Here is a 24660-nt window from a genome sequence, read left to right on the forward strand (position 1 = left end):
CTAAGAAACCCTGGCTTGGCTCCGAATGTCCTTTCGCAGTTTGGCGAGTTCCTCCCTGATGGAAACGCTCGTGTTTGTCCAGAGCAGGGTCTGCTCTCAGCTTGCCTGGCTCAGCCCTCGGCAAAATGAAGAGGGAATCCAATTTCCCCTGTTTTCTGCCCACTTTAGCCCTCGTTTTGTGAAGTCATGAACCCCCTCCTGCCCTTGGCAGTCCATTATGTATTTGCTGTCTGGGGCTGGCTGTGCTGCAGCGTATTCCTGGTCCTAAATGCCTCGTATCCAGGAGATATCATCACCTGGCTAGAGACACAGAGACAATTTAAAAGCATAACCCGTCTGTTTTACACTGGTAATATGCAGTTTTCTCGTTGCCATGGCAAAGCTGGAAAGAAGAGCAGAGAGCGATGCTCAGGTGAGGGAACTCTGCCTCAGCACGGAGGCAGGAAACGGGTTTGGGGTCATTTTCTTTTTAATGGGGTGCAGAAATCCCTAGGGATGAAACCAGATGCCTCTGTTGTGGGAGTTTCCTTGAGCCACCATCCTCTCTTGGTCTGGCATTGTAAGGGAACAAGTAAATTTGTAAGGATTTTGTACGTAAATTTGTAAATTTGTACAGGTCTGATCCATCCCTGGTTTGCAGGGATGGAGTTTGTCCCAGTGTTTGCTCCAGATCTGACACCAAGCAAGCAATGTAGTCCCTCTTCCTTATTTCTGATGCGTGGGTGGAAGGAAAATGCAGGACAGTGGAGATGAAGATGGGGTTTCTAAAGACCAGGGGTGCTCCTTATGCTCAGGTTTCCCTGAGCTTTTCCCTTCCCTGGGCTGGCAGAGAAATCCCTCAGGTGTCTGGAGCCCAGCATTCACCCAGCCCCATGTCAGGCTGGCTTCTGGAATCACTGTGAGAAATTGGGAAAAAGCAATTCAGAGGAGAGACATGTCATTCTGATGTGCTGGCACTGATAAGGATGAATTCCACCAAAGACCTGAGAGCAGAGGTGGCCTTGGTGCAGCTGGAGCTATTCAGGGCTTGCTTCTTATTTACACAGCACTATTTTGCACTGGTATTGAAATTGAGCAGACTTGGTGCAGTGCTTGGAGACAGGATCTCACCCTGACTTTATAAGAAATAGAGTAAATAAATGTGTTGCACTGTGTGGTCTCCAGTCACCCTCAACATGACACCAAAATTAGTTGATGGAACTGTATTATCGCTTTTCTCTCTTCTTTCTTTTGGCCATAATTAGCAGGGACACTTTCTGTCAATCAAGTGTCAAAATTAAGTGCTTACCCTTCATCCATCAAAATTCTGTGCCAAAGAGAATGGTTGTTTCCTTGGGCAGCTGCTGGGGAGCAGAGCGATGGGCTGGGTTAGTAACAGGAGAATGAACTTTAAATGCAAATGTTGAGGTTTACACAGGTTTACACAGGAGCCTCAGGAAGATGAAAGGCTCTCAGAAACTGTGTCATTCTCACTGCCAGCAAGGGAAAGGAAGCTGGAGCTGCTCAGGATGGAGCAGAGAGGCTGGAGGATGTGTGGTCCCCAGGGATTGTCAGGCTGGGAGGGCAGCAGCTCAATGATTTCCTTGTGACACATTTTGGGGCATGTCCCACCCAGGGCTGGAGGTGCCTTGAGCTGCCCCTTCAGGAGTATTTAAGCTCCATCCTGAAAAGCAAGTTAGACACTGAAATGCCTCGGTTACATCAGGATCCCAGGAACTGAGGGTGGGTTTCAAAACAAAACCAGTCCCTGAGGCGCTTCAGGGGGTTTTGAATGTTTTAATCAGAACCTTTTCTATTTACCTAATAGTCCATGTCACAGAGAAGAGGGAGGCTTTTAAACATCTCCTGCTGTGCTGCTGCTGTGGCTTCATCTGCCTCGCTCCTGCAGTGATCTCATCCTGGCACAGGGACACAGCTGCTGGAAAATCCCAGCCCTTCCAAGTGCTGCCTGCAAAATCCTGCTTCCCCAAACTGGTTACAGCTACTCCTCTTGTCCTTCATTCATTTCATTGCTTTGCCAAAAAATCCTGCTTCCCCAAACTGGTTACAGCTACTCCTCTTGTCCTTCATTCATTTCATTGCTTTGCCAAAAAATCCTGCTTCCCCAAACTGGGGACAGCTACTCCTCTTGTCCTTCATTCATTTCATTGCTTTGCCAAAAAATCCTGCTTCCCCAAACTGGTGACACCTACTCCTCTTGTCCTTTATCCATTTCATTGCTTTGCCAAAAAATCCTGCTGCACAGGCTACAGGTGAAAGAGGAAAGGAGGTTAATGCAATGTATGTTATCCCTGTCTACAGGGATATTTGGGGTTTTCACTGCTTTCAAATTCCTGAAATAAATGCCACAAGGAAAGTTTACAAATACAGAGTGAGTGATTTAGGTATGAAATCGCTCAGCTGTGAAGTCAAGGTTCAAAGCTAAATCACAGAAGTCAGGGAACTCAGAATAAAGAAGACATTGTTTTCTGCTAGTAGGGAAATTTAGAAATGAATTATTTCTCCCTAGTCAGGAAGAAAAATCCACTCAGTGTCACCTGAGGCTTCCCTACACAAAAAAAGGGAGGAGATGCTGCTTTCCCACTGCCCATCCCATTGGACACATCAGAGCCAAAAGCTCCTTCACAGGAACATCTAGAAAACTTAATAAATAAGAAATAACGATTCCAGCTGAGGCAAACATTTGAATACTCAGTAATTACTATTGAATGCCCTACTTGTTTGGGGTTTTTTTTGCTGAAAATGTCACAGTTTTGACCAATGATCATGCTCAGGTGGAATGAAAACAACATGACTGAAAAGAAATGGGAAGTGCCCACAGAGCCCTGTTAAAATTCCATCCCTAACACTGGAGGAGGATGTGCTTTAACATCATCAGGACTTGCATGTTCTCTAAAGGAAAAAATTGGCATGCCCTTAAAAAACTTGTGGGATTTTCAGTGAAAGAAAACCAACACAGAAGAGTTTGGCACATTTCCTGTGTGGGCACAGGATCAACTTTGAATATTTCCAGGGATGATGACTCCACCACTTTCCTGGACAGCCTCTTCCAGTGCCTGACCACCCTTCATGTGAAGAAATTTTTTCCTGTTATTCCCTGGCACAACTTCTAAATCTGCTGCTTGCATGACTCGTTCTTACCTACAGGGAACATTGAGTCTGAAGCTGTGGATACAGAAAAAACTGATGACAGGATAATATTATTTAGGAAAAATACACTCTTTTGCCACATTTTATAGATGTAGTTTACAGAAATAACAAGTTTAAACACTGGTCTGAAAAAAATCTGCTTTATTTTAGGTGGAGATTATTCAGTTCTAGGCCCATAAAAATAAATGACACACTGAAGAAGTGTGAATGTGAAGATTTTGCTTCAAAGATATAATCGTGTCAGGGTTATTAAATGCTGAATATAGTCTCATTTTATCTTTATTTTCTAGATAGTTATTTTTATTCCACATAAATAGGATTGGGGATATTGGCTGCAATGATACAAGTTCAAATCAAGCAGCAATGGACACTGGAACCACAAAATTGCACAAATAGCAACTAATCCAAAATATCCAGGGTACTGTACATCCACAGGTGACATCATCCCATGAGTCAAATGTTTTAGATGAATAAAAAAGGCGTGGATTTCTCAGTCTTCCAAAGGAATTGCTGCTGTTTCTGTGGATGGATGGGAATGGATGAGGAGGGAACGTGGGAATAAAACAATTATCAGTCAAAAGCTGCGCGGGGGCTCCGCCGCCAGGGCCGGTGCAGATGGAGCATCTGGTGTGGTCCTCAGCATCACCTTTATCTTCCAGCAGGAACCAAATCCCCCTCCCAGGCTCCCTGAGACAGCTGGGTTTGTGTGAGTGCTTGATAAAACTTGACCCCCTGATCCGCCGTGCTCAGCTGAGGTTTATCAACCTGTGTTTCCACTGTTTGAATTTCAGCTTTTTCTAATGCTCTGCCAATAAAGGGGTTTTTCCTAAGATAGAATTGCTAAGCCCAGCGTTTTGTTAGTGTCACATCCAAGGTTTTAAGCAGCAGAGCTGCTCAAGAAGGCAGATCCCAAGGAAATTAACAGTATTCTCCATCTTTTATCTATGAACAAACACAGACACATGCAGGGAGAAATTTGCAGGTTGCCAGTTTTTCATGACTTTATTGAAGTCTCAGAACCATTAACATTTTTCTGATGTGACAGATCTGGTGCTTTATTTTGGTTTGGTTTTTCTTTTGTTGCTAACATTTCTGGTTAAAAGAAGTGCCATCCTAAGGGTGAAACAAAGATCTCAGGAGCTGATGTGAACAAACCCAGTGTGTTTGATTTTTACATCTTGTTTTTAAGGGTCTGGTGACCCTCTCTCATTATTGCAACCTGAGAAGATGACCAAGACAGTATTAATTGGTTTCTCAACAGCACATAAAACATAAAACTTCAGTCACTTCCACATGTTTGGAGGGAAACAAACCAAGCTCAGCTGTCTCCTAACACTTGCAGTTCATTCGAACCCCAGAAAAGCCAGTGATTGTTAAATTCCCTTCAGGAAAGGTTTTCTTTCACCTTTGACACAAAGGAGATGGAGCATCCTGTTTGTCCCAGGGGCTGCTTGTTAAAGCAGAACAGCTCCCAGTTTGTAGCTGAATATCAGGGAGAAGCCCAACAAATCCCGAATGGGTGGTGGCATCTCTTCTCCGTGGTGTGTGACATTTCCACAGGCTGCAGGATGCGTGTTTGCAGATGGGAACTGACATGTTGAGGGTTTAGCTGACCCCTCCAAGATCCTGCAGCTCATTTTGTGTGAGGTGGGAACCAGTCCTAGACCCCATCCAAGAGCTTTAATGCGAGCACAGATGGGCTTCGCTCCTCCGGAGCCAGCTCGCAGCAGCTGGATGTCTGATCCCGCTGCTGCTGGCACCCAGAATTTCTGTTGTTCTCTTCCTTCTCACCTAAATAAAGCAGCTATTGTTTCTGGAACACAGCAGTTGCACAACCAGTGACAAATAAATGATCAGACAACAGAAAGGAGCGAGCAGCAGCTGCAGGGCCGGGTGTCACCGGGCCGTGGCCGCCTTTGGAAAGGTCGTTTTCGCTCTTGGCAAGTTTGAATGGAGTTTCTCTTGCAGGAGCTGGATTTGCTGGTTTGGCTCCATGCCTGCCACATTGCTCCAAGTTTGACATTGTTCCTGGCCTGGCAGTTTGCAGCTCTCTGGGGAATTGAGCATCTCAAATATTTCTGTAAACATCAACAGCCCAGCCATAAAGTTTGGAGTTTGGTTTGCTGGCGTGGGCTCTGTCAGCCCAAGGCACTGCCCAAAGCAGCAGGACCCAGCCCCAGCTGCTTCAGCCTCTGCTCCAACTCCATTTTCCCATCATAATCGTAGCAGGGGAATTTATATGAATTTGGGGTTTCTTTCCCCTAGAGTGAGTGGTGGTTTTTTTTAATTATAATGTTTATTAGTTTAACTAATACAGCTGGGGTGAATAAGCAAGTTTTTAGGGATGGGACCACTTCTTCATTTGGATGATGTTTTTGTAGCTCTATAAGATTTTACCCAAAGAGCAGAATATTGTTTATTTTCTAAAATGACCATGGCAGTGTTTTAGTGAGAGGAAACACTGAGCCTTTTTGTTTTTAAAATTTTGGCCAAATTCTAGTGAGTTTATCTCACTACCATCATTAGCTGTGACTTAGAGCTGAAGAAACTGAAGCAAAGAAGAAAAGTCCTTTCCAAAGAGATTATTAAAAAAAATTCAGACACAGCAAAATACAACAGCTCTTCTTTTCCTGCTCAGTTCAGATATGTCTTGGATTTATTAACAAGAATTTTTTTTAGCAGCAGGGGGTTTCTCCAAGGAGAATATGGACATCTGTCCTCACAGACAGGTCTGGAACTCATGTCCTTTTTCTGCTCAAATACGAGCTTTTAAATGGAAAGTGAGTATAAAGAGAAATTACAAAATTTATTCCTGTGTTGTTAGATTCAAAACATATCAAAACAATGCAAAATTGACATTTTAATTGAAGTGGTTGAAAGTCCAACTCTGAGAGAAGCTTCTGCACCATAAAGAAGATGTCAGTGAAAAACTTGTATTATTAAAAAGCTGGTACCACCCTGCAGAGCTCCACTTGATGTCATTTTCATTTCCAAAAAGGTCGGGTTTGTAAAGAGAAACTAATAAGCTGAAAAAAATGACCAGCTTTATTGCTGAGCACGTTTTTCCTCTGGAACTCTAGTGCCATTTATTGGTCTGATGGCTTTCTTTTGCATCTGGGAAGCTCTGAGTGCAGATCTTTGCCAGTTGCACACAAACCATTCACAGCCCAGAGAGACCAGCTCATCAGTAATTACTGTAATGGGTTATTTGCAGTGTTTCTTGAAAGGTGATTGAGCCCCTAATGCAGACACCAGATATTTTTTTTCTTCACTTAATGGTGTGGTAAATTATTCCTACGAGTGGGTTCATTGAATGCCTCCTTTGGAACAAGTTAAAGGCCACAAAGGAATAAAAAAAATGGGGGTCTCTTCTCAGCAATAACAGGAGAAAATATTTATGGGGTGGTTCAGATTGAGACCTTCCCAGTGTTTGTGTAAAGTTGGGTCCTCACCATCGTCTGGCACAAGCACATGGATGGGGCAGATGGCTCAGGGTGGATTTTCCAGCTGCAGAGATGCAGGACAGCCTGGATCTTCCAGGGTTTTCAGGGGAAAACGGGCTCTGTTTGCTCTGAGCCTTGTGATCGTGATGCCCACGGGCATTGCAGATCAGCTTCTCAGCCGGGTGGGAGGGAGAGGGTTAATGCAGCTCAAGGCTGGCTCCAGAGAGGGAAACAGGCAGGATATTAGGAAAAATTTATTCACTGTAGGGGTGGAAAGCATTGGAACAGGCTCCCCAGGGAAATGGTGGAGTCACCATCTGTAAAAGTGTTCAAAAAGCGAGCAGAGATGGCACTTTGTGATGTGGCTTAAAGGGCACGGGTATCTCCCTGAAAGTTGGACTTGGTGATCTTGGGGGGCCTTTTCCAACCTTGAGAATTCCATGGTTCCATGACTCTGTGGTTCTATGAGCTTGGCTTTTACAAAGGGGGATTTCTTCTTCTGCTAAGTGAATAAATTAATTGATGTGTCCAAATGCAATTAGCAAATGTTACAGCAGGAAGATCTTCCTAATCAGAATCATCAATCTGGCAAAAATGAACTGTTGCATGTCTCACACGTCCTCTTTTTTTTTGGACCCAGCAAAAAACACATCAGCCAACCTCAATAATATAAATAACACCAGGCTTTATTTATCATTTAGCTGTATAAATATCTTACTTTTGCACATTGTAGTATCTACATGCCATAGCCCAAACTGCCCTGAATTTCCAGGGCTGGCTGTTTTATGGTTCCAAAGGCAGGACTTGGAGCTTTGACAAGAACATTCTTGATTTCTCCCCAAACCTGTGCAGATAGAAGTTTTTGCAGGTGGGGATGAGGGATTGTAAAGCTGTGGGCTGCCCAGGCAGGGAACCTTCCCTTCTCACCTCCTTCCAGGGAATGAGAGCATCCATCATTATTCATGGGGCTGAAGCCACACAGAAGGTTATAATTTGACAATAAAAAAAAGAATCCAAGAAATTCAGCCAATCACCTGAGCAAATCAGCTTTTACCTGATTTTCAGATTTACCTACTCAGCTGGGAAAAATACAAATCCAACAATTCAATTTGGGTTGTCCAGACTGGAGAAAAGAAGTCTGTGGGGAGATCTCAGAGCTCCTTCCAGAGCCTGAAGGGGCTCCAGGAGAGCTGGAGAAGGATTGTGGACAAGGGATGGAGGGACAGGACACAGGGAATGGCTCCCACTGCCAGAGGGCAGGGATGGATGGGATATTGGGAAGAATCCTTCCCCGTGAGGGTGATGAGGTCCTGGCACAGTTGTCCACAGAGGATGTGGCTGTCTCTGAGTCCCTGGAAATGTCCAAGGCCAGGCTGGACGGGGCTGGAGCAGCCTGTGGGAGGTGGCCCTGCCCATGGCAGGAGGGGCAGAATGGGATGATCTGTAAGATCTCTTCCAGCCCAAACCACTCCATGATTCCATAGTGTGGGGGATGCTGGAAGGCATTTGGACCCTCTGGAGCCCCTCATGCTGCCGAGCCCCGAGTCTGGCTCTGGAGTGGCCCTGCAGAAAACACGGGCAGAGCTCAGACAGGGAGCCTGAAGTGCTCCGTGTATTTTCTTTTTCCTCACTGCAGAAGCAGCCCCGTGGCTGTTACTCGAGAAGCTCTTTGGTAACATTAAACACTAATGAACTGCAGAATTTGCCCACACACATCCCAGGGTGTGTAGATGCTCCGAGGGCCTCCTTAGCCGGCGAGGTTTCCCTGGCAGCCCGGAGCTGCGAGCATCGCTCCCTTGGGACAGGTTTTCAAAGGGTCCATCCACACAGGGCAGCTTTCTGACTTGTCTGATCCCCAGTGGTCACACAGAAGTCAGATTTAAACATCTTCTCTATTTCCACATGCCAGAGTCTGCTGAGGAGCCCAGGAATCCTTACACGGCCTCCCTTGATAAAATTATGATCGTGTCCGTCCTCTTTCATTTACTCACTCCTGCTGCCGAGAATTAATTTTAGACTCTGCTGGCTTTTGTCAGTAGATCTCAGGATATATAATCTATGCTTTATTTTATTTTGTGCTCATCTGGGCAGTAGCTGGAGTGTATAAAATGGGGTCTCCTGGAACAACTTTATTGCTTCAGCCTCTTCCTTGAATGAGTTTTTGGCGCAAGTATAATTTTTCCCTCGTCTCCGACAGAAAGCAATTTCCTTTTTCCCCTGCACGTCCTTCAGGCTCTGGTGATTCTGCCCTGCAGAAAACCAACTTTGTTGACCCCTTCTTGCTTCTGGGGGTGTCCAATTGTCCTCACCTGAGCACCCCAGACCAGCACATCCTCTCTGATAGCAGCAGGCAGAACCCCTGCCCCACTGAGGGATTATTTGATCTCTTTCTGGGGTGACGTCAAAGAGCTAAGGGAGGATTGTTATGGTTCCTTCACCTCTTGAAATTGATCCTCTCGGTGAGGAAATGATGAAATTGGAATGGGAAAAGCTGGGATGCTGACAGGACTTTGACAGCTGTAACTTTTATTTAGCTGGTTGTCTTGCTCGCAGCGTTACTGATGTGTTACCAACCTCGAGCCAAGGGGAGTGACAAAGCAAGGGAAAGGTGCCGTCTTCATTTTTTTCCTCCCTTTTTTTTTCACATTAGGAAAGTGAAAAGTGAATTTAAAGATACAAGAAGTATCTTTTAATCTCCACTGGACATACCTGTGTTTATATCTGAGGTTCTTTTTTTTTTTTCCTTTAAGAAGAATTTGATGTTTTCACAAAGAATTTTCTGGGTTGGTGGAAGTGTTGCACAGCAGAAATGTCTGAGCCCTAACATTGTGAGAGATGAAGGGTTTGCCTCATAAGCCTTCTCCTTTAGATTTTTAGTGGGCAAAAGGCAGGAAGTTTCTCTTGATTTAAATGAGAAATACCAAATTTCTTCTGCTTATAAGAAGAATTATTTGGAAGCTGTGTTGCAGCCTGATACAGAACTTCCAGAAAAATAGTGTCAGGAATGGTTTGGTCTTTTCAGCTTTGTTTTCACTGTGTGTGTAGGCTGGAGGTTTGGAAATGCCTCTTTTACTTTCATGAGGAAGACTCAGAGGATTTTATTCTCCAATACAGTTTCCACTGTGTTCATGGGAAAAGATTTGTTTTGCTAAGCAGAGTATAAACACAGCACTGTGGCAGATCCCTCTAAAAATTGGTTCAAGTCAATACTGATCTGCTTTTCCCACATTCTTACTTGAAAATATTTTTGCTGATTCCTCTGGCATCTCTCTAAACCTAAAGAATTACAAATGAGAGAAGCATTTGCCCCCCCTGAGCTTCATGTGCCACATCCTGCTCCAGCAGCACTAAACTTCTCAAACACAAAGAGAAGAAATATCGGAGAATGGAGAGCTCTAGCTTCAGATGAAGAGGTTGGAATAATTTAGGATAATATAATTTAGTTTGTTTTGAATTACTTTAAAATCAGAAAGCCTGGGAGAAGTTCTCCATGTACCAGTTTCTGGTCACAGTCTATGTAAATCTGGAAGGGAGCCATGAGCTGGAGGAGAGCTCTGGTGTACATTTGTATTACTGAAAGCAGATGTGGGCTTAGGGCTCCAGCCAAAATTTCAGAGTAGGAAAAAAATGATCTGTCCTCAATTCCTCATTGGTCAGAAAGGATGGGATGAATCAATACCGGTGCATTAGTGCTGGGGAGATGGCTTTCAGGCCTGACATGTCTGATAGAGATGCTAGTTCAGTCTGGAAGTGATAAGAAAATCAAACTGCTGCTGCCTGCGTGCCGCTGCGTGCCCGCTGCTCTCCTGGAAGGAAAACTGCAGCTCCCTGGGCTCGAGGGATGGTGTTGTGAGCCCTTATGATTACAGCAGGATTTGTTAATGGTCACTCAGAGAAGCTCAGCTGGTTTCTCCCAGCCCTCTGTGCCACGCTGCTCCCCAGGCTCCGTGTCCTCCTCCGAGCATCGCTCCAGAGGTGTTTGTGTCACACAGGTGAGGCTGGGCTGCCCTGGGACAAACAGGACTGTGGGGAGCTCGAGTCCCCCCCAACAGTACAATTGTGATACACTCAATATTGGCCCTGGCACAGGTGCCCAGAGCAGCTGGGGCTGCCCCTGGATCCCTGGCAGTGTCCAAGGCCAGGTTGGACAGGGCTTGGAGCAGCCTGGGACAGTGGGAGGTGTCCCTGCCCATGGTAGGGGGTGGAATGGGATGAGCTTTAAGATCCCCTCCAATCCAATTCCATGGTTCATTGTGTGATTCTGATTTATGGTGTGGTTCAAAATGGACCCTCCATCAGAGTGAGCCTCAAACCCCTTTCCTATTAGCAGGAGGTGCAGGAACACCCTGAGCACTGGGAATCCTCCCAGTCCCCTCACCAAGGGCATTTCCAGGCACAGATTTTATTTTTTATATTTTAATGAAAAATAAACCCTCTCAGCAAGGAGGATTCTGCTCTTTCCCTCCTGCATAACTGTGATTTGTTATGGCCCTTTTGTCTGGGGAAGATTTGCTCCTCAATGAGTGGTTTCTGGCTAATCTTTACTACTTCAAATTTTGTGGTAAGATCTTCTTTAGACAGAACTAGGTCGAGTATATTTCAATTGCCTCGTGTTCTTAAGATCAGTCTGTCAGAGAGTCCTAAATAACACATTGCTTTATTCATAAACAGCCTGAGCAAGCCAGGATTTGCAGCACGTTCAGGGTGTGACAGTGATGTGTTACTCTGAGCTTATCAAAGGGCTCCACTGCCTGAGCCACCAGCAGAAAGAAAATATACTGAAGAATTATTTGGACCTCATTTATTTAATGAGCCAGCAGTAAAAATGATTCCTCCAAACTCAGGATGGTTGAAAAGCAAATCGCAGAGCAGATTTTTCAAATCCGTAGCAGTCCAGAGCTTTTCATTGGGTGGAAAGAAATGTGACCATTGGAAATAAATGTGACCATTGGTCCATATATAAATTGCAGCTTCCTAAAGTGTATGAAATTGCAGGGGGATTTCTGTGGGCTGTGGAGGTGGTGATTTCTGACTGGGAGCAGAATCTCATATAATACCTGGGGTTTGAACCCACGAAGGAGAATTTAAAAGATTAACAGTGATTCAAATACCAATAATCACAAAGAAAGAAAATGAGTAATATTTTAGTTGTTGCTCTGACTCACTCCTATTCTAGCTAATAAAAAGCCATTTTTTCCAGCTTGTGTCCTTTGTGCTGTCTGGAGTTGTGGGTCCCTGCACATCAGAGGGAGCAGGTCTCTGGGCTGGGAGTTAAGAGAATGACAGTATTTTTTTCTTATTTTCACTTTAGCCATGACTTGTTACTTGAGATTAGAAACATAATCATAGAATCCTGGAATGATTTGGAAGCTTAAACACAGCCTCATTCCCATCCTGCCACAAGCAGGGACACTTTTCACTGGACCAGGTTGCTCAGGGCCGAGTCCCCATGTCTGTCTGACGCCTTTGCTGGTTCTCCCAAGGGAATCCAGGGAAGGAAACGGGATCATTTATTTCCATCTACACTTCTCCAGAGCAAATGGCACTCATCTCAAACTGGAAAAATTATGTTGGCTTCCTCCAGCATGGTTTCATTCCTGCTTCTTGCTTTCCCTCTCTGTCTCCCCAGCTGTTGAATCGCTGCATTCCTTGAATGACCAGATCTCCCATTTCATCGTCAACAAGTCAAAAACCCTGGATGAGGATGAAGATGCCTTTTTGCCCAGTGAGAAGGAATCTCTGAAAAGTGCCATGATGCTGATGAGGCACCTCCTGATGGATGCACAGGTAGGAAATCAGCACACACACGTGTGTCAGGATGTGGGGAAGGCACATTACATGGATCTGAAGGAATGTGTCTTTTTTACGTGCAATTTTAGCAGTGGAGAACATTAATTGCTGACTCTAAAACTCATTTTGACTTCTGAAATCTGCAGCTGTGGGAAGAACAGCTCAGTGCACAGAGATGTGCAGCTTGTGCTGGGGCTGAGCCTCAGATTCAGGGTTAAAAATGGTTCTTAATTTTAGGAGAAAATACAGCAATGTACCCACTGATGGGGATACAGCAATAACCCCATTGATGGGAATCCAGCATCAGCACTACCAAAAGAAAATCATCTGTCCACTGAGCATCTGTGCTGAATGTCAGTTTTAGGAGTGCCAGACAACTGAGCTGTTGGTTTAGCCAAGCTCTAAAATGCCAGTTAAAAGTCATGAAATGATGTGCAGATGTTTCTTTGTGCCTTTGCTGCTTCGACAAAAAAATCTCTTTCTCTGTAGCTTTGCTGTGTTTAAGTGTTTCCTTCAGCCTACAAAAACCACCCTTTGAAATATTAATTGTATTTATCTTTTTATATTCCCTTTTGGTCTTTATTTGCAAAGCCTGAATGGAAAAGAGCTTCTGTCAGAGAACTCTTTTGAAACCTGGTGGTCTCCTCTCCCTTCTACTCTGGCAAGCCCTAAAATCAGGCAAAGGAGGCTTGAGGCTGTCCTGAGATCTTCTGAGCTCTCCAGGACTGGGGATGGCCTGTTCTAATTCCATGTTCTCCCAGCTGGAGTCTGGTGGTTGTCTTATTTGATCTGTTTCTCTCACTTTCTACACCTTTGGTCCTGATTCCTTTGGCTGGCAGGGATCCAGCTGCACGTGGGGAGTGGCCTGGGGATCCCTGCTGTTTTAGGCACAGGTGTTTTAATAAATATTTTGTGTTTTCCCAGGCTTTGGAGCACACAGGGAGCAAACCCTTCCTGCTGTGCTCAGGGTTTCATCTCTGTGAGGATGGGGCTGATCTCACTTTGGCACATCTTTAACCAAGTCACCTCCATTTACCCCAAACCACCAGAGTTAATGCTGCTGATGGAGAGCACAAGGGTGGTTTTGGATCTGCTCCCACCAGTGGGAAGAGATCCTGTAGATTCCCCTGCAGGTGGGAATAAAATCACAGAATCCCAGAATTCCACAGAATCCATGGAAATCCGTGGAATCTTCCCAGTGCAAGGCTCTGTACAAAGATAAGCTGAAATCCAGTGCTTGGCCCATTGATTCCCCTCTCCTGGCATGGACCTGATTTTGACTGGTGGATAATTTGAGGAGAGAACATCCAGCTTGAAATTTTGGGCAGAAAGTTTGGGCTGAAAGAGACCTTAAAGCCCATCCCATTTCACCCCCTACCCTGGGCAGGGACACTTTCCACTGGACCAGGCTGCTCCAGGTATTTGGAATTCCTCTGGGGAGTCAGGCATGAGATGCTTACAGTTATCTGCATGTGGCAGATAATAATAAATATGGGGCAAAAAGGTACCTATTGATAATCCCCTTGTGCAGGAATTCTATTCTTAGCACCCAAGAATTGCTTTCCTACTTATCAGCTGTCCTGAATGCATATTAATTGGTGCCTGTGATAGAGAGGCTGATTAGGAAATGCTAAGAACAATGAGGAAATGTCAAGTGCTCCTGTATCCTCATGATGCACCTGGATTCCTTCCCAGAAAGGACAGGATGTTTTTCTGCCTGGGATTTTCAAGTTGGAAGAATGACAAGGTGGGAAGTGGCAGTGGTGAGTAGAAGGATGGAAGTTAACAGGTGATAACATCCAGGGGAAAAAAAAAAAAATCCCAATAAAATAAATCCTCTGAGGAATGAAAGAAACATGAGGCTGGCAGGAATACCAACAGGAATATCCCCAGCAGTGTGTGAATATAAACACGTGCTAACCCTGACTGCAGAGTGCCCTGTGGCTCTAATCACACAGGAGGAAAAAATATCACCAATGCAATTATTTCCCTTCCCTCTTTGCTTCCCAGTTAGTGGTTTTGTGGGAAGATGGAGCCCTGGAGCTCTAAGCAGTATTGATTGTGTGAGGCACTGTACAAAGATAAGCTGAAATCCAGTGCTTGGCACTTTGACTCCCCTCTCTTGCCATGGACCTGATTTTGACTGGTAGATAATTTGAGGAGAGAGCATCCAACTTGAAATTTTGGGTAGAAATCAGCTGGACTGCTAACCCAGCAGGAGTGACTGGTCAGAGGGGACAGTTAATGGGCATTTCTCACTTCTCTGCCACTATTAATCTGCTCTGAGAAGGGAGAGGAGGTGTGGAGGTGATGCCTCCTGCCTGCTGCCTTTATTGGACACATTTTTGGAACTCTGCTTGGACACACACCAGGAGATGTTGCTGAAACAAAGGTTTCGGGTCCACCATGGATCTAACTTTGATCTTGAGTCAATTTTTGACTTAAGATGAATCACTGAACCAACACAGAGATCTTTCTGCTTTGGAAAACACCGAGGGCTTTTAGGGGAGGCTGTTCTGGGGACCCTGTGCATCTGCCTGTGAAGGGACAGAGCCCTGCTCACCCAGCAAGGTGTCACTGGGAGCACAAAGGACACGGATGCTCATCAGAGTGGAGAAGAGGAACCACAGCACAGAGGCACCAGGGAGCCTGCCTGGGGTTTCACAGCTGGATTTTCTGATAGTTAGAATGTAATTTGTGCCCCTAAGCATCAGCCCAGTCCCTTCACATATTAGGCCATATTTATTTCTCCCTTGGCTGCTTGGAAGAGCCCTGTTTTCTCAATTTACTCCACTTTTCACCGATTTTAATGCCTCAGTTTTGTGGTAGTCGTGTACAAGCAACTGTGACAGCAGTGACTGTGGCTTTATAAGGGAAATTAGAGGTCACTTCTTGATAAACACAGCATGGAGAAACAGCTCTTGAGTGGGGGAAAAAGTTCTTCTCATCTCCCATACCAAATGGGTTTTCTCCATGGAGAATGGGGCATGTTTTGCACCCCTCCTGGCTAGAGAAATGGCACTGGTGGCAGACAAGGTGGCACTGGTGGGAGAACTGCACTGGTGTGTGTGGTGTGGGCTGGCTGAGGGGCTGCTGATCCATCAGCCCCGACAGCAGCCTTAAACTGCACGCAGGGAGAGGTAATAAAAGCTCTGTGGAGTCTCTCAGCAATAGGCTGTCAGCTCAAATTCAGCCCAGGGAAGACAGTGATTTAATGAAAGTCATTACAATCTGCAGGATCTCTTGACCCTGGTGCTCTCCAGCCCTTGCAGCCCCGGGTTGGGTTTTCTCCTCATGGCACTGCCTGGTCCCAGCGTTGGCTGGGCTGGGGCTTTGTGCCCATTCCTGCTGTGTGTCCCAGTGAAACAGAGAAATTAAGAATTAGGAAGCATCAAGAAATGCTTTGACTAAAAGAGGGGGTGGGGGGAGCTAACAAAACCGTGTGAAATGCTCACTGCTCCCACAGACAGAGCAAGGCTACAAGGCAAGGTAAAGAGCTAGAGTGTGCAAACAGGATGCAAGGACAAAGGCACCATGGGATGAGGGGATTCTTTGGACCCCTAAGCCGGGAGAAATGGTGTCAAAATCCAAAAGATGGTCAAAGGACTAAAAGGAGGATGCACAAGGCGAAAAGTTCAACTGAGAGGAAGATCTCTTACTTCATCCCAAAGACCCCCAGACGACCCCCAGAGTGACCAACATGGAGCAATGAGCAGCCACAGAGAGGCTTGGAGCTAGCTTTAATATGAAGTGGGGACAAGCAGGGGTAGGAAATGGATATGTATTAGGTGTATTGTGCAACCCTGGTTTGTAGAGAATAAAATGAGAGGGGCAAGTCTCCAGGGTGTGAATGTTTTTGGAGGAGCTATCCCCCATGCTCCTGAATAAATACATACCAGCTCTTATAACTTACTCTGTGGGTTCTAAAGTTTTAGTCTATGGGTTCTAGAGTTTTACTCTATGGATTATAGGGTTTTAATCTGTGGGTTATGGAGTTTTACTCTGTGGGTTTTACTCTATGGGTTACAGGGTTTTACTCTATGGGTTATAGAGTTTTACTCTGTGGGTTATAGGATTTTACTCTGTGGGTTCTAGAGTTTTACTCAATGGGTTCTAAAGTTTTACTCTGTTGGTTCTAGAGTTTTACTCTGTGGGTTCTTGAGTTTAACTCTATGGGTTATAGGGTTTTACTCTGTGGGTTCTAGAGTTTTACTCTGTGGGTTCTAGAGTTTTACTCTGTTGGTTATAGGGTTTTACTCTGTGGGTTCTAGAGTTTTACTCTGTGGGTTCTAGAGTTTTACTCTGTTGGTTATAGGGTTTTACTCTGTGGGTTCTAGAGTTTTACTCTGTTGGTTATAGGGTTTTACTCTGTGGGTTCTAGAGTTTTACTCTGTGGGTTCTAGAGTTCTCTTTCCATGTGTCACCAGGACTGCAGCACATTCCTGACACCGGGCACCCTCTGCACCCTGGGCGTCACCGTGGCTGGGGAGGGCTCTGAGGGTGGAAACTGCTGCCTGAACCAAAAGCTGAGCTGGGATAATGCTGTGTATAAAAGCAGGCGGGGAGGAAAGGTGCGTTTATTCCCCCTGGCACATCCCATCCTCCTCCTGGTGTTGGAGTGAATAAACAATTCCCCTGCACGGCGCTGTGGCAGGGACACGGCAGCCTGTGATAGATTGTCACTGTTGTCAATCATTTCTGACAGCCCTATTATGCTCAGAAAGGATGTTTGCTCTGTGGCTGTTGTTTTATAATCCTCAGAGGTGGAATTTTATAGCCTAGCAGTGTTTTTTCCTCAGACATTTCCCTAAGCAGGATTTATTGCTTCTGAGACACACGTGACACGAATCCGCTACACCTTCAAACTTTAAATCACCGCCCAGCTTTGCCTAAATTACTTCTGGATTTGTTTTACTTGAGTTTCTGTTTCTAATTGCAATTGTGAGAGACTGGACTGGCGTGGAGCAGAAGGTGCACAACATCCAAGGGCTGAGTCACCTGCATCAGCTCTAATCCAGCTGCTTCCAAAGGAATTTGTCTAATGAACACAAAAGGTGCACCCAGGCACCAGCAGCAGCCCTAATAGTCTCTTATGTGAAGGAGCACATGACATTTTGCTGGATGCCTGCCCTCAAAACCAAGATTTCAGGAAGTTCAGTCCATTTAGTTCCTCCCATGAAGTGTTTCATTGACTTCAAGTGGATTTGAAGTTCTTTGGGAGAAATACCATCTCTTCAGTGCCTTTCCCAGCACTGGTGATTACCCTCAGGTGTTGTTCTGGTGGGAATGAAAAGACATCAAGACCATCTTGGTGTTTGCATTGGACCTTTAGAACGAGATCATACCACAGATGATGACTTAAGAACAGAATCAGCTTTGTGGGGCATCTGACTTAGATTCACCTGGATTTCAGTTCCTGCCCAGGATGAGAGTGTGGGGGTCTTGAGATACTCAACAACTTCTCTGCTGGGGAGTTCATTTAGTCCTTAAAGACAGAAAATCAACCTGGTGGTGCTTCTAACCTAAATTGGTAACAAAATAGTGCCATTACCCAAAAATCATAGGGAAAAGAACACTTTTATTTACAGTTAAAAGTATTTTCCTTCAAAATCTGGTGTTACAGCATTTTTGTGTGCGTGTGTGGTTCTGTGGTTGGTTGTTTTTTCCCTTTACTCTGTATCAAACAGCTCCAGTCCTCACTGGCTCATGGGACAAACCTTGAGCAGGACAGGTCTGCAGATGAAGTTAATGCCAGTTTGGACAGAGGATATTGCTTGGTTTTTCTTTGGAAAATATCCGAGTATTTGAGTTGTCACCACCTTAAGCCTTTTAAGCCTGACACTGACACCCTGTAGATAAATCATTTAAGGTGAGAGTCTTTCATATTATGAAAAAAAAGGAAAACCTACTTGGCATGACTCATATTTAGCCATTCAGCATCCCACCAGCTGTTGGGCTTTGGTTTTTTTGTATTACTCTCCATTTTTAACCAGACAAAATAATAATTTCTCAAGCCCTTTTACATTATAATCTGTTCTCCAGTGGTCCCTGCTGCCTTCCTGAGCAGGCAGTTGTGGAGACACGATAATTGCTGCAGAACTGGTAGCAGAGAAGTGCTATTTCCCCAGCTGACCTTTAAAAATAGTTCTTATTTTCTACAGAGGGCTGCTGTATAAAACCAACCATGTTGTTGCAATACTTTGTTTGTTACTTAAACGTTTCTCACCATCTGTTCTTCAGACTTTTAGCAGAACTTCAGGAGCAGCACCCCATGACCTTTATTTTCACACGAGTGGGTCCTATCAGTATCAACAGGAAGAAGAGGGGAAGGAGGATTTGCTCTGTGTTTCAATAAACTGAAATTATTGGAGTTCTGAAAGCGTCCTTGCCACACCAATGTGTTTCGAGGGCTGCAGAAAGGGAAATGGTGCAGATTCTGTTATGGAATATTATAAAAATGCAGCTGTAAATTGATGTTCACGTATCTTGGTGCTCATTTATCTCAGCCTGCACAATCCATGAGCTGGTTTGGCTTGGAAAAACAGCTTCATTTCAAGTCAGGGTGTATCTAGAGGAAAGCCCAAAAAGCAAACTTGCTGCTCTGTTTGCTGTATTTTTTTTACATTAATCTTGTCATCCCATTTCCATAAGAAGGAATCTTCTTGGCTGCTTCAAGCCAGCAGCACAGCACACCTTGTAATGATCCCTCTGGGTCCAAAAGGGGGCACAAAACACTGACTTGTGTTGAAGGAGGAGAAGACAAAAGGCAGAACCTCTGAAGCTTCATCCAGAACCACGTTGGGTCTAATGACATTATTGATATGAGTTACACAGCCTGGCTTGTGGTGCTTGTCCCTGAACAGGTACCTGACATCCTGCAGCCTCTTTCATGGTCTGGGAGAGGAGGGAAAACTCATTTGTGGGCTGTGTGTATTAACTCAATTTATTTGGAGAATGATGTACTCCCTGATGAGGGATCAGAGGCACCTCTGGCTCAGGAGAGCTGCAATGTGCTGCTCGCTCCACATCTCTACTGACCCACGAGGGCTGGGTCCTGTCCTGCCTGGGGGTCATACCTGATTCAAAACCCATGAATTTTCTGAGCCAAGACTCAGGATGAGGAAGTTTACAAAATGACTGTAAAAATGATAGTTACAGCCTTGGAGAAAGATCTTATTTTCTTGAGAGATTCAGGATGAATTTATGAAGCTTTTGTCCTCTGGGGCAGTCTGTGCTTTTCCCACCCTTCAGGGATTCAAACCTGAGCTGGAACCACGCAAAGGATGGATTCTGTTGCCTACCATCACCACAAAGAAATATTTATATCACTAAATAACGCTGCTGAATCCCCAAATTACATTTGCTGCAAGACGGGTGCTGGTGGTAATTCACTGGCTGCAAGGTGGTTCAGCACGGTGACATCAGGTCAATTCTGATTTCATTCTCATTCTTTCTTACTTTGCTCTCCTTTGGAACTGGAAAAAAGCTTGTTACTCCGAATTAGGCTTGATATTGCTGTTGAAAGCTCAGCAATCCTTTCAATATTTGCAACAATGCAAGGGTAGAAGAATAAAAAAAATTACAAAATAAATCACGTGTACAAGGAGGAGAGCATAACACAACCTTTAAAGGGTGAAGGAGCAAGGCTCTCAGATTATTGTTTGTTGCTTATAAGTTAGTGTTGACTTTTATGTTTTTGTGATGGGGTGGGGTCAGTAGGAGAGGATGGCAATGCCTGTGGAGAGGTCAAGCTGGGGGTTGTATAACAGCAAGTCAGCACTCAGAGAGAGAGAAATAAAGATATATTTATATATATATATATGTGTGTGTGTGTTTGTGTGTGTGTGTATAGATAAGGGCACAGCACCTGAGAAAATTGCTGGAGACCTTTATTTGATTCTGAGGGGAACCAGAACTGGTTAAAAGAGAAAATGCATAAAGAAGCCGAGATCTCTGCGGGCAGATCTCTGCAGATGCTGGATATTGCCAATTGAATTCACATCCAGGTAATTCCAAAACTCCACTTTCTGTGATTCCTCCACAAAAGGCCATCACACCTCTGAGCAGGTGGCCCAGGACAGAGTGTTTCTTTTGCAGAGTCCTGCTGAACACCTGAAGAAGAGGTGATAATTTTGTCTCCCTTAGAACACGATGTGTATTCATGAGAGGGGGGTGTGCGCCAAAGCTCTGCAAGCTTTAATTGGAGTTCATGAGATGAGTATCTTCATAAATGAAGAAGAAGCAATTAGGGGAGACCAGAATGTATTTGCTATCGCAGCAGATTATCAGCAATGCAGATTTTTCAGTTAATAACAGGAGAAAACCCCAATTGTGCAGCCAGCAAATGAGACAGAAAATCCCAGTTAGCCTCACTCGGCGCTCGGAAAACACAAGATGTGAAGACTCAGGAAAACGTGTTCTCTTCCCTCAATGCATTTTCTCCTGCCTGGAGAGTCTCCTGCTCCATTTGTAGTTAACAAAAGAGCTAAAGCACCTCACCTCAGCCCAAAGTGAGCTACAGCTGCACCGTGGTGCTGGACCAAGCCAAGAGCTCCATCCCAAAGCAAATCCCTCTCCCGACTCTGCTGCAAACTTCCCCTGCAACCTGCGAGCTCAGAGGTCACCAGGCTGAGCCCAGCAGGAGGTGGGAGCCAGCCAAGCTTTACATTTGTATTTTTGTCTCAGAAAAACGAATAAATATTTAATGGCTGCAAAACAGAGCGAGCGCTCGTGTTCTCTCGCCATGTATCAACAGTTGCTTTAAGCACTTGCTTGATAAAAATTAAGCTGTTTCTCCAGATTCCTGCCTCAGATGCTGGGTAGGGAGCTAATTTTGTAAGCAAAAGCTGTCTTGTTTTGGAAAATAAATTCAAATGGAAGGGTTGGTTTTTGAAAGTGAATGCTGGGCTGCAATTCCTGCAGAAATATTCCAAACAGCCTTGTGAGTTAACCCTGGCAACAGATCTTGTCCAGATGTAGTAATCCTTTATATTTTAACTCTTTCTAGGCTGTAAGTTTAGCTCCTTCCAAGGAAAGCAACCATGCTAAATACATCCCATTCGATTTCATTTGCACAGAGTTTTGGCAAACCACAGATTTGCTCTGGACTCCTATTTTTCCCTGCAAGGAGAAGAATTCACTGGCTGCAAGACCCTGTCACCACTTCAGATCCGTTCATCCTTCTGGGAAAAGGTGTCTTTTATCTACTGCAGAAATTTAAGGATGTAATTTAATTCCCATCTTCCTCATTTATCTGTGAGTTGGGAATAATATTTGCCTACTTCATAGTGATCGTGTGAGACTCTTCATTCATTAATGTGTAAAAGTTTTGAGATCCTTAGGATGAAAATTGCTTTAAAAGATGCTGTTAATAATAAATATCAAGTAATGCACCTTGGTACCTCTTAGCAATAATTGGTGCTATCATTCCTGCCCAACTCTTCCATGAATTAAAAGGCTTTGAATGGAACTGGAACCACGAATGGGATTGGGACCAATTAACACGTAATCATATGTCAGTTTTTATATCCTTAGCATTCCTGTCATGGGACTCCCGGGAAAATCTCCATGGATTTTAATGGTGCAATGTCAGAATTCAGCCCCAGACGTGTTTGTGGGATAATTGCTGGATAACCTGAGTTCTTCTGGTAACTTGGTTGCTTAGTGATTAAGCTGAAAGCAAAAGTATGCTGGTTTAATATTAACACAAATGGAATTAGCCACCCTTTCTATGAGTTAAATGTTACAGGAAAATTCTCATTATAAGGAAACCATGATTTTTTTTTTCCCTTTTGATATATAGATTTAATTAAGTATTTTGTTGATAGTTTTTGACCTGCTCTCTGTACTTAACCTCCACTCCAGCATGTGGAGACTAGCTTTTATGGAAAAGCCAATAATTTGCTGCTCAGTCACCCAGCTCATACTTTTACGAGATTCCAAGCACACAACACCCACCCTCCTAAACAGAGAGGCTCTGAATGTGCATCCCAAGTAAATAAAGAGCTCACATAAAGAAATTGCCTGATCTTCCAAAGGTATCAACATTATTTCTATGGAAGGGGAGAGCACCAAACCTCGGAATGACGCGTGGGATGGAGCCAGGACAAAGGACAGTGTGAATCAACACCATGAGAAAGCTGGTGGGGATTGACAGCAAAATGTTCCCCTTATTAAGGAACTTAGGAACAGCCTTTTGATCCTGGCCAGGAGTGAACTGTGTGCTGTGAACGTTGCTGGTGCCACATGGGGGAGATGTTGAAGAAGAGCTGGATCTCTCCACTCCAGCACAGCAACTTCCCAGGGAAGAGCAGCCCGAGGGGTTTAGGAGCCTGATTCCTTTCAGTTTCCCTCCCATAGGATAAGGATATAAATATCCTGTATAAAAGGGATCTGTGCAAACCACTTGAAAAATTATCCCTCTCGGCTTCAGGGCGCGTCCAACATCTTCCAGTTGCCGAAGGTGCTTTTATAAGCAAGAGCATGAAGTGATGAAGGGAGATAAAATCAGAAGTGATGCAGTCCTTTGTGTTAGCACCACTGCAGCTCTCCCACTCTTGCCTGGCAAGCTGGGTTTGGGAAGGGATGGTTTGGAGGAGCTGAGGGAGTCTGGCTGGCATGGGCAGCACTTTGCAGGATTTCTTGCTGCTGTTCCCTAATACCCAAAAAATAAGGATAAGCTCATACAAGCGTGATTTACTCAGGCCCACTGGCCATCTTCCTTGTTTCTTCTTAGAATAATGCTTTTCACACTGCAAATTAGTGGTTAATGCTTATTTATGCATGAGAAATCTCCACAGAAATGGCTATAGGGAAAGTATCTGTACTGTGTGAAAGCCAAAAAAGTAAGATTGACTTCTTGAATTACCTTTCCAATGCCAATTTTTTTTTTCTGCAATGATTTAAAGAGATATTTATTCTAGGACCCTGATATGTTTTATAATATTCTAGCAGCCAGGTTAAACAGGTAGAACCAGTACTTTTGTAACAGGGGTGAGCTGTGAAGCTGGGTTACGTAGCCTGGGGGAAGTCAAGAGGTCTTCATTTTTCAGCTTAAAAAAAAAGAAAGAAAAGGAAAAAGTACAAACTCACAGCACATACCCCAAAAGCTGAAGTGCTGCCCCCTTTGAACACGGGCTCCAGCTGACTCCAGGGGAACTCTGGCTCCTCTTTCAAGCATGACCTTCCCTTTCTGCCCACTGACAGCCAGAGGCTGCAAGAATATAGCAACTTTTTCCTCTCTGTCTTTCTGCATAGAGGAATTCAAAATCACTGCATGATGTGTGCCCCAATTAATATTCCCTGATTGTTTCCCTTTCCCTTCCAAATGATGTCAGTCTCCATTATTTTTGGCATAATGGTAGTGAGAGGAATGTCTGTATTTCAGTAATATTTTATCTCTCATTTTTGTGTTCCCAGCAATCTCTGCTCATCTCAGGATTCTTCTTTTTCTTTTCATCCTCTTGCTTTTGACTTATATTGTAAAAGACCTACAGTAAAATAATAAAAACTGTCTTAATCTATCACTACTCAGTTTGTACATTATTAATAATGAAGGCAGTGTAATTAGGCTGCAGAATGCACAGTGAACACAACACTGAGATGTCCTTAACTAACATCTGTGGCTACTGCTTGGCTTATATTGGCACAAGCCACCAAGATTTTACATGAAAACAGTTATTTGTGTCTGGCATTGCTTTTACAGAGTACAGGGGCTTCATTTTGTACTGGCTGCCTGTTGAAAGACAGCGTGAAATCCATGGCAATGAATGCTCAGCTCTGTTTGAGTCGTATTTGAGGCGCAGATCTTGGCCTCTGTGTCATTGCTTTGCTGAAAACTTTTTTCTCTCGCGCCCTTGGTGGTTGAGCTGATGGGGTGCCATGGACAGAAAGTCATCTTTAAGAGTCCCTTCTTCTCTTCTGCCCCTTGCTGTCCCCTTTTCCATCTCAAACCCTCGTGATCCCCATCCTCACACCCTGGTATGAGGAGGCCAGGAAGGAACAAGGTGCTTTTCCACGTTGTCACTGGCATAAGCTGGTGGTTTGATCCTCTGCCTGCGCTATCCTGACCTGTGACATGTTGGATCTCCAGTGTCAAAGGCATCAAAGTTGTCTCTGCTCTGACTTGTTCCTGAAATGATGGGGGGAAATCTCACCCTTAAAGCATCTGTAGGGCTGCAAGGCCACAGAGCTCATCGTGTCCATCACAGAATTATGGAATCATTTAGCCTGGAAAAAATAAATCTTTAAGATCAACATGTCCCATCCCTCCCTCTTT

The 24660-nt window shown here is 44.5% G+C and overlaps 1 protein-coding gene and 1 long non-coding RNA gene across 2 annotated transcripts in view; both read left to right on the forward strand.

Annotated features, from left to right (window-relative positions):
* Window positions 1-24660, forward strand: part of KAZN (kazrin, periplakin interacting protein) — a 207076-nt gene that overhangs the window by 41441 nt on the left and 140975 nt on the right. The window contains exon 2 of the mRNA XM_086860340.1: window positions 12223-12380. Within this exon, the coding sequence (XP_086716466.1) occupies window positions 12223-12380 (158 nt within the window). The remainder of the gene's footprint in view (window positions 1-12222; window positions 12381-24660) is intronic.
* Window positions 36-2642, forward strand: LOC147649530 (uncharacterized). The gene is made up of 2 exons (XR_015278760.1): window positions 36-412; window positions 1808-2642. It is a non-coding gene; the product is annotated as an uncharacterized LOC147649530 (long non-coding RNA).

Source organism: Cyanistes caeruleus, chromosome 22, assembly GCF_971803275.1.
Source record: "Cyanistes caeruleus chromosome 22, bCyaCae1.hap1.1, whole genome shotgun sequence".
Classification (NCBI taxonomy): Eukaryota; Metazoa; Chordata; class Aves; order Passeriformes; family Paridae; genus Cyanistes; species Cyanistes caeruleus.